Source organism: Bolinopsis microptera, chromosome 2 (genome assembly GCF_026151205.1).
Source record: "Bolinopsis microptera isolate Bmic1 chromosome 2, MBARI_Bmic_1.0, whole genome shotgun sequence".
NCBI classification, from domain to species: domain Eukaryota; kingdom Metazoa; phylum Ctenophora; class Tentaculata; order Lobata; family Bolinopsidae; genus Bolinopsis; species Bolinopsis microptera.
Window position 1 is genome coordinate 14,240,780 of NC_087073.1, and position 14,596 is coordinate 14,255,375.

General features: G+C 41.2%; 1 protein-coding gene across 1 annotated transcript in view; it reads left to right on the forward strand.

The window, feature by feature from the left end:
* Positions 1-5,205: 5,205 nt before the first annotated feature.
* Positions 5,206-14,596, forward strand: part of LOC134826818 (MAM and LDL-receptor class A domain-containing protein 2-like) — a 93,173-nt gene continuing 83,782 nt past the window's right edge. Inside the window, exons 1-23 of the mRNA XM_063839319.1 lie at positions 5,206-5,305; positions 5,423-5,611; positions 5,779-5,915; positions 8,064-8,202; positions 8,329-8,451; positions 8,560-8,714; positions 8,883-9,064; positions 9,172-9,348; positions 9,531-9,679; positions 9,864-10,013; positions 10,162-10,410; positions 10,528-10,703; positions 10,819-10,909; positions 11,107-11,289; positions 11,421-11,704; positions 11,871-12,137; positions 12,262-12,445; positions 12,577-12,672; positions 12,847-13,063; positions 13,191-13,396; positions 13,572-13,742; positions 13,872-14,213; positions 14,341-14,565. Coding sequence (XP_063695389.1) covers positions 5,215-5,305; positions 5,423-5,611; positions 5,779-5,915; positions 8,064-8,202; positions 8,329-8,451; positions 8,560-8,714; positions 8,883-9,064; positions 9,172-9,348; positions 9,531-9,679; positions 9,864-10,013; positions 10,162-10,410; positions 10,528-10,703; positions 10,819-10,909; positions 11,107-11,289; positions 11,421-11,704; positions 11,871-12,137; positions 12,262-12,445; positions 12,577-12,672; positions 12,847-13,063; positions 13,191-13,396; positions 13,572-13,742; positions 13,872-14,213; positions 14,341-14,565 — 4,183 coding nt within the window. The 5' untranslated portion in view covers positions 5,206-5,214. The remainder of the gene's footprint in view (positions 5,306-5,422; positions 5,612-5,778; positions 5,916-8,063; positions 8,203-8,328; positions 8,452-8,559; positions 8,715-8,882; positions 9,065-9,171; positions 9,349-9,530; positions 9,680-9,863; positions 10,014-10,161; positions 10,411-10,527; positions 10,704-10,818; positions 10,910-11,106; positions 11,290-11,420; positions 11,705-11,870; positions 12,138-12,261; positions 12,446-12,576; positions 12,673-12,846; positions 13,064-13,190; positions 13,397-13,571; positions 13,743-13,871; positions 14,214-14,340; positions 14,566-14,596) is intronic.

The window sequence follows — 14,596 nt, forward strand, 5'->3', positions numbered from 1 at the left end:
GTTGGAGCAAAGCCTACGTCTTCATAGGCCAAGAGGACTCTTACACTGTCGACATAAAAGCAACAGTTGGCATGTCACCAAATTCTAGAATAGCGTTTGACGACATAGCGATGCTGCACTGTCACGACACTGCTCCAGCAGCTTGTTCTGACTTCGAGTTCAAGTGCAGTACCAGCACCATGTGTATCCCTGGTGAGAAGAAGTGTAATGGTATTCAGGACTGCTCTGATGGCTCAGATGAACAGGGGTGTCGTAAGTACCTTCTAACTTATTTATTTTCTTCCTTAGACTTAGAACTAGAATCTGCTTACGGCTTGGAAACGTTTTACTTCCACATTAAATGGCATAACATATTACCTTATCAAAACTCACAACAGGTTAATTAATTCCCGATACTCACTAGCCCCTCTCCTTCAGCCCCCGTTGGAAACTGTAACTTCGAGAACGACATGTGCGGTTACAAGCACTCCAAGTCCTCCGACTTTAACTTCGTGATGCAGAAAGGTGCTGATGCTATGGAGAACAACGGACCACTGCATGATCACACGACTGAAACTAATCAAGGTAGCGTATAAGTTCCGTCAGATAAAGAACCTCATCTCATCCAACGATAACACATGAATGTGACCATGTACCTATATGTGGTTCTTCCTCAAGCCGTCCACTTAATTAATCTTTAAAGTCCGCTCTCTTACCCTAACCCCTCCTCCTCTCAGGTCACTACATGTACGCGGAAGCAGCCGGGAAAGCGAGTGGAGCTAAAGCGACCCTCTCCTCCCCATGGATGACTCTGAACACGGACTGCACTGTCAGGTTCTCCTACTACCTCTACGGAGACAACGCTGGTTCTCTCTGGCTCAACAATACCAACGCTTACAGCACTTCCTCTGTGAGTGGACTGATATGATTATCTGTTGATTACGAATGTATTTAAAAGTCTTGTTTTGGTTATAATGTCGAACTCAATTTTGTTCCTCATAATAATGCTGAACAAACTGTCTCCTCAGGTATGGAACAGCACTGCCTCCAGTGCAGACAGACACTGGCAGTCTGCTCAAGTCAGTGTCGGACGTGGATCCCAGTCTCAGCTTGTGTTTGAGGCTGTTATGGATGGAGACATGTCTGATATAGCTTTAGATGACATTCAACTGATCAACTGTGGAGGTAACGTCTCAATATTTTAAATTCAGGTGTCTCACAGTTTAGGACATTGTACAGCTCAAAAACTCTTACTCTTAGAAACATATCATGAAACTTTCTTTTAATTTAGAGATGTTTCGGGATTTGTAGTCTAGTTTGAAATTGTTTATTGCAGTGAATCCACTGTGTTCGGACCAACAGTTTGGGTGTAACGATCCTACTTGTGTGAGTTTGGATAAAGTATGTGACTTCGAGAACGACTGTACTGGTGGAGAGGACGAGGATGTTTGTGGTTCGTTTATTCAATGTCTTGAGAACTGAATAGCGGTTTATAGATTATTGATAATGAGCAAGTCTAATTCAGAATGATCTTCACAGATTGCACCACATTTTGTTTATAGATTTATGATCAGTATCTTTGACTCACCTCCTCTCCCTGCAGGAACATGCTCATTTGAAGATGGTAGCTGTGGATTCAGCAACTCTGAGGATGATACCTTCGACTGGTCCAGGAACTCTCTGGGAGATGAGAAGTTCTACAGCACCATGCCTGCTGACCATACTGTACCTGGTGAGGGTCCTAAATCTGTAGAGTTGTCATTTAATTGTATTTTCTTGTTAAAATAGGCGGAGATTTGTCTTCGCAAGTCCTACATCCTGTTTACATGAAAATACCAATATTTTGATGTTCAATCCTCCTCAGCTGCTGACGATCTAGTTCTAAATTTCCCGACCCCGAGCTCGAAGAACTACGCGCTGCTGAAGACCAACATGCCATCTCTAACTGAATTCACCGTGTGTGCTTGGGCGCAGAGTAATGATAAGGACAGCAAAGGTTACTTCTTCAGTCTGGCTACCGGCAAAGGAGATGCTGCTAATCAGATTGTTCTCAGTGCTCTCAATAGTCTGAATGTTGCGGTTTTGAGCTCTTTCCAACAAACTATGGTAAGAGTCACTATGAGCACTACCTTGATGAAGTTCAAGAAAAGTGCCAGTTTTAATTTAGCCAGTTTTGTTAATTTATTTCATATCAATATTTCAACCAACAATTTACCGAACAATATACGAACCGAATTGTGGAAACATTTCACTAATCCCGCTCTCTCCTTAGATCCCACTGAACGATGGAGGTTGGCATTACATATGTATGACCTGGGCAAGTGGCAGTGGAGACGTGAACATTTACGTGGACGGCGCACTTGGTAAAACTTTCACCAGTATTGCTCAAGGACAGAATATTCCGGCCGGTGGCACGGTCGTTCTCGGACAGGTTAGAGGAGGATTGTTATAGAATTGTAGAATGTGGCTAATTTTACTAAGTCTTAATGCTTTAATACTATTCATTTAATAACGAACTAGCAGTATAGATACGTTGTAGTTTCCAAATGCCAAGATTACATTCAAATAATCAATATATAATTTACTAGGATCAAGATTCTGTGGGAGGAGGATTTGCCACAAAACAAGCTTTCACCGGTAAACTTTACGGAGTGTACGTGTGGAAGAAGGTTCTGAGCGTTGGTGATATTCTCTCTTTCGCTAGCGACTGCTCGGTAAGTACTCAACATCATGTGTTTCTGACCTGGCTCAAAATACACATTCAGATTTACAACTTCAATTGTTATTCTTGATGCTTGAATTAGATATTATCCAATTGCTTTTCAGACTTCGATATCGAGTACGGACTTGGTTTTCCAGTACGGTTCTATCAACAGCAACTTGTTCGGAGGTGTGACCTCTCCAATGGAGACTAAACCTATCCTAGGAGCTTGCGGTTAGTTGAAAGGTCCTTTTTAATTAGAATAGTCATCAATAACGGTACTCAGTATAAAGAGTAAAGGTAGTAGAGAAGCACCTATTTATAGCTCGACCCCTTTGCTATTATCTATAGCTAATGTAAAACGTTCTACAGGACATTACATGTACATCAAGACGGAAGGATTCCCCAAGCCGAACTTTGCAACTCTAGTAACTCCCAAGTTTGCAGTCACCGGACCGTCCTGTCGACTCAAGTTCTGGTACAATATAGATGGAATTGGAAAGATCGGTTCTCTAGACGTGAGTTTCAGTGCTCTTATAATTGTGCAGTTGTCTACTAGAGTACTAAATAATCAAGTATGAACGGATAGGTGAGAAAGCAGTAGATTGTTAGGGACTGAGAATTCTACTAAAATCATTCCATTATCACTTGGAGAAGTACAACGAAACAAATTTCCAGGTAGTAGCTGTTTTGGAGAACAGCACCTCCCTTCTCTGGTCCATGGGCGGTAAGCAAGGATCTGAGTGGAAGGAAGCTAACGTAGCTATCGGACAACACGGCAACTACCACATCGGTATCAGGGCTAACACTGATATCGGCAGTCCAGAGGGCCACATGGCTATTGATGATACCCAGTTCTTCGGGTGTTCGATTAAGACGTACAAGACACCAAAGAGGATAGGATGTTACCGTCACAACACGACAGTATCAGGGTTACCCACCATCGTCAGACAGTACTTCTACCCTCCCTACGGTATCAGACAGCTCTGTGAAGAGGCTGCTCTCAAGGGAGGCTACACGGTACGTTTTATTATTAGCTGTGTTACAGAATTTGGTTTTATGTGCTTTTGTTTTATAATCTTAGGATAAAATTCAGGTGCCGAAAACACCTTTAAACTAGTTCGATGAGGAATAATCATGACTAACTATAACTCGTTTCTTTCCGCAGACCTTTGGTATCCTGAACGGTCGTGAGTGTCGCTCCGGACCTGATGCTATGAACACATACGATAAGGACGGTAAGAGCACCTCCTGTAACGGTGACGCGGGCAGCTATGACGCTTACACCGTGTTTATGTTCGAGGACGAGAAAGCTCCCCCACTGACCCCCGCTACGATAGTAACCCCACCTGCTAGTGGGGTGGTACCTGGAGGGTTCAGCTTCACTCTGACTTGTGGAACTACTGGATATCCCCAACCTGCTGTTGTGTGGACTAAAGATGCAGTCAGTCTTCCTGATGACAACAACTTTAAGGTAGGCCTTGATGGTAGAGCTTTTAGTGATAATGGTAGGAGTGTATGATTGAGTTATGATATGATGAAATATTCCTCACATTGTTGTCGTTGTAACAGAACCCATAGCAAAACCTGTTTCTCATCCTCAGATTGACAGTAACGGGACTCTGATAATCACGAATGTTGTCTCCGAATACTCTGGCACTTACATGTGTAGCGCAGAGAACGGTCTCGGATCAGACTCTGCTTCAGCTACTTTCACTGTTCTGGGAGAGTGTACGTTTGAGACGGACATGTGTTTCTTTAGTCAGAGCTCGGATGATAAATTCGATTGGATAAGACAAACTGGCAAAACTGTCAGCGTAGACACCGGGCCTACCAACGATCACACTATCGGAAAAAGTAAGTTTCGTTTTTATCTTCAAAGTGCAACAGTAAGTTCCACTTTCAAGGTAGCAGTGTGTAAATTTTCCCATCCTATATACAACTCTTGAACTTGAAATTATTTTTAAACAATCCAGTAACTTCCGTCCGTTACTCACACCACAACCCTTGTAGCTGGAACACAGTGCCCTAAAGCATATCCCAACGTGTATTACAATGGAGAATATTGCTGCAAGTACGACAAAGAAAGCACCTACCCAGCCCAGGGTGATCTCTGTGATGGGGGTCCTATTGGGTTCGACAGTCTCTGCTGTCAGGGCAACGCTTATAGATCATGTTCTAGTGCTCCTTGCTCTAGCTATGGATCTGCTGGTTCGTCTTAACAGCTGTGGTGTACTTATTGAACAAATAAGAAAAACGATTTCTTAATAAGAGTGTGTTAATGTTAATTTTAAAATGTTAATTTAGTTACAAAATTGCTTATATTTAAAAATCACCAATACTCTAACATCCCAGGTTACTACATGTACATCGAGGCATCAGGCCGCCGACCCGGAGACAACGCTATCCTGGCCACTCCAACTGTAGACCGTGCCGGACCACGATGTGAGATGAACTTTTGGTATCATATGATGGGAACCAAGATGGGGCATCTCAACGTCTGGATGACTGCCAATAATGTTAAGACTCTGCTCATGAAGAAATCGTTTGACCAGGGCGCTGATGTTTGGTTTGAGAGCGGTGCTTTTATTGGTGCTCAGACAAACTTCTCCATTATGGTCGAAGGTTTGATGATACGATTATTGTCATTACATTCATAAGCTATGTACTTTATTCGCGCTCATAATCTCTGAATTTAAAATAAACCCACTCCACCTTCCTGTAAAAAGAAAATTCCTGTAGGAGTGGTTGGAACATCCTACACAAGTGACCTGGCAATAGACGATGTTGGGTTCAGACACTGTGGCGAGAACGAGCTCCCAGTTTGTAACTTTGCGGAGTTTACTTGCGGTAATGGTCGGTGCATCCCACAAGATCTATTGTGTGACTTGGTGGACCACTGCTGGGACGGCAGTGACGAGAACGACTGTGGTAAGTGGAAGAAAATCAAGGTTATATAAAATGAGCACTTTGGAACTGACTCATTCGTTTCTTTTCTAGCTAATTGCGAAACGGTTGTTCGTGTATACTGTATAAGTGTATAGAATAGTGTATTTAATTCACTAAATTCCTTGCTTCACTGACATAACACCTCTCAGATAACCACCCTGTTAACATTGGTTGCTACACTGAAGTACCTGATAACCCTGTATTCCCTGAAAAGTTAGGAGATTTCTCTCAAGCTCATAACGCGACCACTGCTTGTGCTCAGTTGGCTCTTGCTAAGGGTTACAAGGTAAGACTTGTTGTATCTTCCACTCATTCGGAGGCAGCTTACAGTTGAACTTGTCTATTTAGGATAACTTTTGTTTCAAATATTTTAATGCCGTATTACAATGATTTGTGGAACGCGCTTCCGATAGTCATTTACATATTTTCACACTTAATTGGAATTCTAATTGGATATCATAATGATCATGATACTGATTATTTTCCATGGTCGGTCACTCTAATAGGTCACATGATCAGATCCCATAATCAGATCACATGATCACATCTTGACACCACACTAAAGACCACATTATCGTGAGCGCCTTTGGAGGTGGTCTGTGAGTTGACACCAGTCCATTAACGATATGTGAACTGTCCTGGTATCAAGCAGATATTTGACACCACCCACAGGGCCAGTATAAATACCCCCTCCGACTCAGTACTATTATCCAATTCTCTTACTTCATCTTATAACGATATCAACTAAACTACAAACTCTCAAAATGGTTTTCTCTCTCCCTAAAATCTCTCTCCCAACTCTGAGACACCGCAAAGTTGCCCCTGCTTTCTGCTCGTGCACTGCTACACAGAAGAGCGTCCGAAGAAGGGAAACTCCTCTTGTTCTCCTTCCTGCTGGTTCCAAACCTAACACACAAGCTTTCTACGCAAACCCTCCTAAGATATCCAGTCAGGATTCCTTCATTCCCAAATATACCTCAACTGGGATATCTGATGAAGATTTGGAAGAAACTAAATCCTGCCAGACCACTGGATGCACCACCCTGTACATCACAGCTTCAGCTCAGAGGAACTTTGTTGCCCCTATAATCGAACTAACTGACGGAACAGTCACACCAATGAACTTTTCACACGATGAGATCGTATCTGATGACACCCCTGCAAACTTCCTGTTCTGCACTCAGAACTCCGAAGATATCCAACCTTGTCCAGTCATGTCCGGACAGAGCAAGAAGTCAACTATAGGCAGATTCATGAAAAGAAACCTGACAAGAGGACGAACATTCCTGAGGAAGATGAAGAAACCAAGATCCCTCCCTGTCTACCCTGCTGGAAGAAGCTCTGAGCGAAGGACGATGAAAAGAAGTCTCCCCTCCATGCCCGGATCATTTGTTTGAATGAATATTAACTAGTGTGAATATTTGAGTGTGACTATTTTATAATTATAATTCTTATCCGTTAAACTCAGAAATTCATTTATTATATCAATAAACTTCATATCAATAAACTTCATATCAATAAACTTCATATCAAAAAACTTCATATCAATAAACTTCATATCAATAAACTTCATATCAATAAACTTCATATCAATAAACTTCATATCAATAAACTTCATATTTTCATTTATTATATCAGTAAACTTCATATCAAAAAACTTCATATCAATAAACTTCATATCAATAAACTTCATATTTTCATTTATTATATCAGTAAACTTCATATCAAAAAACTTCATATCAATAAACTTCATATCAATAAACTTCATATCAATAAACTTCATATCAATAAACTTCATATCAATAAACTTCATATCAATAAACTTCATATTCATAAACTTCATATTCATAAACTTCATATTCATAAACTTCATATTCATAAACTTCATATTACCTACTTACTTGTGTAGGTCTGTAGAAGCATTAGAATCGGGCGTTGCCTGCCACAGGTTATCCCGAATTTAGAAGCTTGCTTTAATAATAATACTTCATATCAATAAACTTCATATTGATAAACTTCATATCATAACTTCATATCAAACTCGGGCGTTGCCTGCCACAGGCTATCCCGAATTTAGAAGCTTGCCTTAATAATAATACTTCATATCAATAAACTTCATATCAATAAACTTCATATTCATAAACTTCATATCAATAAACTTCATATTCATAAACTTCATATTCAAAAACTTCATATTAATAAACTTCATATTCATAAACTTCATATTCATAAACTTCATATTCATAAACTTCATATTCATAAACTTCATATTCATAAACTTCATATTCATAAACTTCATATCCATAAACTTCATATTCATAAACGTCATATTCATACTAAATTTGTTTTTGCAAACAAAGCATTGCAAAGTGTAATATGGGTTAACATAAACTGGTCAGCCACAAGTATGGTAATTTTACTTTCTAATCCCCAGGCATTTGCCCTGCAAAGTGGTGGATTGTGCTACTCGGGACCCAACTGTGACAAGGACTACTCTAAGTACGGACTCTCCTACAGTTGTGTTAATGGACTTGGTGGTTTCAGAGCCAATGATGTCTACATGTTTGGACAAGGTTTGAACTTACTGTTTTGATGTATTTTCTATCAAATAAACGTTTTACCAATTCACCTTGAACAATGAATTAGTTAACAATGTGTACCTAAGCAATTGTGGTAATAGCTAAAACCAACCTATTTAGATGGATCCTGCAACTTTGAGCACGGAACCTGTAAGTGGAGCAGCACTACAACCCTCCAGTGGACCCGACATCATGGTCCCAGCAACCCTCCCTTTACTGGACCACCCACTGATCACACTCAGGGTAACTCATATCACTCATTTAGCTCCTCTTTCACTTTTTGTTTGGTCTGATTTCGAGTCACTCCTCTCGACTTGGAATGCCACTAAATAACAAGTTGGGCATTTTCAGGAACACCAGCAGGGAACTACATGCTTCTGAATGCCACAGCAGGCACCCCCGGTGACATCGGGACCCTTGTCTCACACCAGATAGAAAACACTGGTCCTCTCTGCGCTATTAGCTTCTGGTACAACATGAAGGGTAGCGGTGTCGGTAAACTTCAGGTCAGTTACCGGGTTGGCAAATTAAAAATACGTAATTACTCGCTGCTTCAGGTGAAGTTAAATGGGTTTAGTTCAAGTCGTTCATCTACAGTCTAGACTGTAGTTTATAAGCGCAGTTTCTGTTTACTTGTGACCATGATCAATGTCGGTTAAATCTCCATTCTGTAGGTGTACGTGACGGACTCAGCCGGACAAGTTGAGCTCTGGTCTCAGGTCGGTTCAAGTGGGGACGGCTGGAGATACGCAGGTTTCTTCGTCGGAGAGAAGATGCAAGCTAACATCACCTTCATGGGTATTCTTGGCAGAAACAAATACGGAGATATTGCCCTTGATGACATCCATTTCTCTAGGTAATTTTATCGCTGACAAAATGATATCTAAAAGATAAAGTTAAAGAAATTTTAAAAATCCATCTCAACTTCCTAAAGATTTTTCTTGTGATTCTCAACCCCTCCAGATGCGGGGCGGAACACAGTAACCTGTACTTCGTGGGGGATCTTGGTGAGGACTGTGACACAGTTTGTGAGAACAACCAGCTGCTCTGCACTGGTAAAGTTGCTACTGATAACAAGCTGGATCTGTTCACTGAGCTGGGTATCACTTGTACTCCTAACACCAGACCTTATCAATACGAGTGAGTTGTCACTTGTCTTTATCAGTGTGGAAACGGTTTGATCGCTTATCTGAGATTATGTGTGGAGATAAAATGAGCGTATTCGTCTTGTTATAGAAAAGGGTTATCATTTAAATTTGTATAACTACAATTTTGGTAATGAAACTCCTCTGAATAAGATCATTCATTTTAATCTCTTCTAGTGACGAACCTTGTTACCACGACGACCCTCGGTCGCCTAACTACGGAGAATGTATCGGATTTATCAATGTGCCTGACAGTGTGCCATGCTCTGGAAGTTATTCTTCTTCTAGACGTCTCTGTGGCTGCAAACTCAGTGACGGTTGTCAAGGTAATATTAACAGCTTTTTAATCAATATTTATTATTTGAGTCATGGATGAAAATCTAAAATCGATGTTGTCGGCCAATTTGTGATCGCGGAAAATATACTGAACTTTGGGAATACGAATATCATTTTCACTAAAATATACCGATTAAGTTTTACGATCTCTTCTGAATACCAAATTTTCTCAAGGTGCTGACTCGGAGCGCGTCGACTGTTTCCCCGGTAACTCGGGAGTTTCCCAAGACCAGTGTCTCCGGGCTGATTGTTGCTATGACGAGACTCTCACTGCATCCGGAATCCACTGCTTCAAGAGGAATCTTACTGAAGTTTGCCCTGTTGGTAAGTCATGTTTAATTAATACAATAAAGAAGACGATTAAGGATATAGATTTGCACTTGAAATTGTAAATCTCAAAATTGGATGTACTGTTGGATGTAATGGGAATTATGAAAATACAGCCAGTTTATTAACCATGACCCGTTCCCAGGTGAGAGAGCGTGTAAGAGCGGACAGTGCATCCCAGAAGGATTGTTCTGTAACTATGAAGCTGGTGACTGTTTCGACGACACTGACGAAGACGGTTGTGAGCAAGCCTTCGGGGACTGTAACTTTGAGGGAGATTTGTGTGGGTGGAGCGATCATAAGCGGGACCAGTTTGACTGGACCCGGCACAGAGGTTCCACTGGTACTAGCAGCACCGGTCCTAAATACGATCATACAAGAGGATCACCCAAAGGTATGTGAAATGTTTGAAAAGAGCTGATGGTCTATGAAGAGTTTCCTGGTTTAATAACTTCTATTTCCTATGCCTGTTTCGTGATTTCTCAAGTTTTAACGAACGGAACCCTCCAAGGTTACTACATGTATATAGAGGCTTCCCTACCTCGTATCTCCGGTGATAAAGCTATCCTGAAATCTCCCGCCATGTCCGCTGAAGGACAGTGTACTCTGAACTTCTGGTACACCATGTACGGGAACACTATCGGTGATCTCAACGTTCATCTGATAAACGAAACTGGGCAGTTCGTGGTAAGTGCTCTATAAATAGGGAGATATAGTTTTTATGATATCAGTGAAGTTGATGGAATTTGCATAAATAATTTTATTGAAAGAAATATTGGCTTTAAGTCATGTTTGTTCTCAGATCTGGTCAAAGAGTGGTAATCAAGGCGCGGACTGGATCTCAGCATCCTATCAACTACCGACAATGTCAAAGTTCCAAATCATGTTCGAAGGTTTCAATGCACACATATTCCACTTGAAATAAATTAGTAATTGAACGATTTGATATAATAATGATAATTTTGATATAATAATGATAATTTTGATATATTAATGATAATTTTGATATAATAATTTTGATATAATATTGGACACATTTATTTTGGATAGAATATTCTAAAACTTAAAGCTCAAACCCAACCCTGCTCAGGAGTGAGAGGATACAGTGTAGGGGCAGATATAGCAATAGACGACGTCTCATTCTCCGGCTGCACTCTCGCTAGTCTATGTCCTGAGGACGCTTTCACTTGTGGAGGTTTAGAGTGTATTCACAAAGACGAACAGTGCGACTTTATCAACCAGTGCTCTGACGGAGAGGATGAAGCTTATTGTGGTAAGTTTGGTTGCTACCGAAGAGATTCTTATTCTAGAGATGTTTCTTGCCAATCCTTAAATGTGTTAAATTATCATATATTCTCGAGTCTTTTCGACGATCGCATCTAATGTTAATGCGCCCAATCTCAGGCTCTTGTGACTTCGAGAACGGAATCTGTGGTCTGATCCAGAGTGTGTACGACGACTTCGACTTCACACGTCAGACAGGACAAACAGCGAGTAAAGGAACAGGACCTAGCACTGACCACACTACAGGATCTGCAGACGGACACTACATCTACATAGAGTCCTCCTACCCCCAGCAGGCTGGAGACAAGGCTGAGATCATGACTCCCGTTTACAGGGGCTCTGCTCCTAAGTGTAGGATGACATTTGCTTATCACATGTACGGGAATACTATCGGAACACTGGAGGTGAGGGTTTAGTATTTTACTTTGAAAATAAACTGCACTTGTAACTTATTTATTAATCCATCTGAGTACTTTGATTTATAACTACTAATCCTCTCTCTAATTTGTGTAAACCTGTGTTATTCCCTCAAAATAACACTCGATTAGTAACTATCCATCGCCTCCCTAGGTGAGAGTGCTCTCTACTGCTACCGGTGAAAGCAAGACAGTTTGGCAGCACTCTGGTACTAGCGGAGACGCTTGGTTTGAGACAGCTGTTGCTATTGGAGCTCAAAACATGTTCCAGGTGGTCTTCTCGGCTACCGTCCGCAACAATGCTGGAGATATCGCTATTGATGACATCTCATTCATTGACTGCAGTCCTGGAAACTTCTATGGCCCGGTTGATTGTTCGTTTGAGAGTGATTTCTGCAACTACCTCAACCAACAGCACGAGGTACACTAGATTCTATCAAAACATTTAGAGATTGGATACAAAATTGAAATACTATACAGCTCGTGATGATATCTACTGACTTCAAAACTTCGAGAAAAAAACTATAAACTTTTTCTCCCCTCAGGACAACTTTGACTGGACGAGGATTCAGGGTACCACCCCTAGTTGGGACACAGGACCAGGATTTGATCACACCTATAACGACACCTTCGGTCACTTCGCCTACATCGAGACGTCCTATCCTAGGATTCCAGACGATAAGGCTATCTTGACCAGTCCTTGGATTAAGACTGAGAATCCTGCAACTGGTAAATATACCCCTATAAACTACTCCTATCACTCAGAATTAATCGTTACACTTTCTGTATCATACGTTCCCCTCTTATTTCATTGAAGCTAAGTTAGTTCAATTTCTTTATCTCTCCTGAATCTTGACCAGGTATCTACGCTGGATACAACTGTTCGTTCAGTTTCTGGTACCACATGTACGGAGCTGATGTAGAAAGTCTTGAGGTCATCATGAAGACTGCTGCTGGTGAGCTTTATTCACATCTCCTTGAAATTGCTAGCTGTTTCTTTTGATTTCATATCGTAATTTCTAGACATCGAGTAGTAGAAGTAAATATATAAAATCATGTCTGTTCTGTAATTGAAATCACCACTTAAAGCTGGGAAATGCAATTCAAGGAACTAACCTCTTGCTGGGCAGGTAACACGACGATAGTGATGGAGAAAGGAGATCAAGGAGACGCCTGGAAAGAGGGCTCAGCTGTTATTAACGAACACGACGCAGCTCGGTTCATGTTTGTGGGTACTAGTGGGAAAAGTTTCTCCGGAGACATTGCCATCGACGACATCTCTGTAAAGACCTGTCTCATAACTCCGCTCTGTAACGACAAGGATTTCATGTGCCTCACTACTCCTAAGTTCGTGAACTCTATGGGAGTATTCCTGTAGAAATTGTATTGGTGTTTTTAGACATAGATCTTTGGGTCTAATTATTTCTGAATTTAGTGCTCGATCACCTTCTAGTTATAACCTCAACCCTATCAGGTGTATCACCCCTTACAAAGTGTGCAACTTCTACGATGACTGCGGTGACAGTACAGACGAGAACAGCTGTGGAGACTGTGACTTTGAGAGGGACTATTGTGGTTGGACCTCCCCTGAGAACTACAGGCTCTGGGCCCGGTTCAGAGGATCTACTTTTACTAACGGTACCGGCCCTGATACTGACCACACTACTGGCAAAGCTAACGGTTAGTTCAAACTTGTAGCTGTTCCCCTTCTACATATAATACTTGACACCAGAGCTGACTGAGAGCCTTGATTTTCATCATGGTCTCTTAGCGTTAATATTTTGAGATTTTAAGATGTTGGTTCCTAAATTTCAATTTATGTTTGAATATGTTTTAGTAAATGTTCAAATATCAGGTTTCTACATGCTATTCGAAGCCCATCTGGGTGTTCGACAAGGAGAGCAAGGATTACTAACAAGTCCAGTATTCATGGAGAGTAGTGCTACCTGCAAGATAGACTTCTACTACCACATGAAGGGAAAGAATATGGGAATTCTAGAGCTTTTCATTGTCGATGAAAACGATGGTAGGTTCTCTTTGTGGTTCTCACTAGAATGTCTGAACATTATTTTAGTTCAAATCTTTCCTTTATCAATCCGTACAAAATTATGAATTTGCCCCCTGATAACCTGCCTTACCCTGATATTATTTACAGTGAAGACCTCTTTGTGGAAGAAGGATACGGAACAAGGCAGTGACTGGATGTACGACACTGCTCAGATCGGACACAAACGGAACTTCTACATCGAGTTCGTAGCGACCAAGGGTTTGGGAAGTCAGGGTGATATAGCTCTGGACGACATTAAGTTCTCCAACTGTGCCATGGGACCAAGCGCCAACCTGACCATCAAGGACATGGCTGTTAACAAAACAGTCGGTGTGGATACAGATGTGATTCTGGACTTCACTTACGATGGTGCTCCACTAGCTTATGTTACCTGGACTAAAGATGGAGATGCTCTGCCAACTTCTCCTAGATTCTCAGTCGGCATGGACGGTTAGTTCATTTTCAATGGTATTTTGGTATTCGGTTGTGAGTTGTCTGAAATAGTTGACATTGCAACACATGAGAACGTTTATAATTCAACTTTTAATCTAATGATTCTAATTCTAATGTTTGGCAGGGTCTCTGTCTATCATGGCAACTGCAGCGGAAGACTCGGGAGTATACACGGTGAAGATCAGTAATGGTTTCAGTGAAGCTACAGGACAAACACAGTTATTTATTGCTGTTGGATCCTGTGACTTTGAGACCAATCTCTGTGGTTTGAAACTCAGCTACAAGCCTTCCTTTTACTTTGAACGAACCAAGGACAGTGGACTCACTGATCATACTACAAGTGGAAAGGGTGAGTTTATCTCTAATTCTGTGTTTGATAT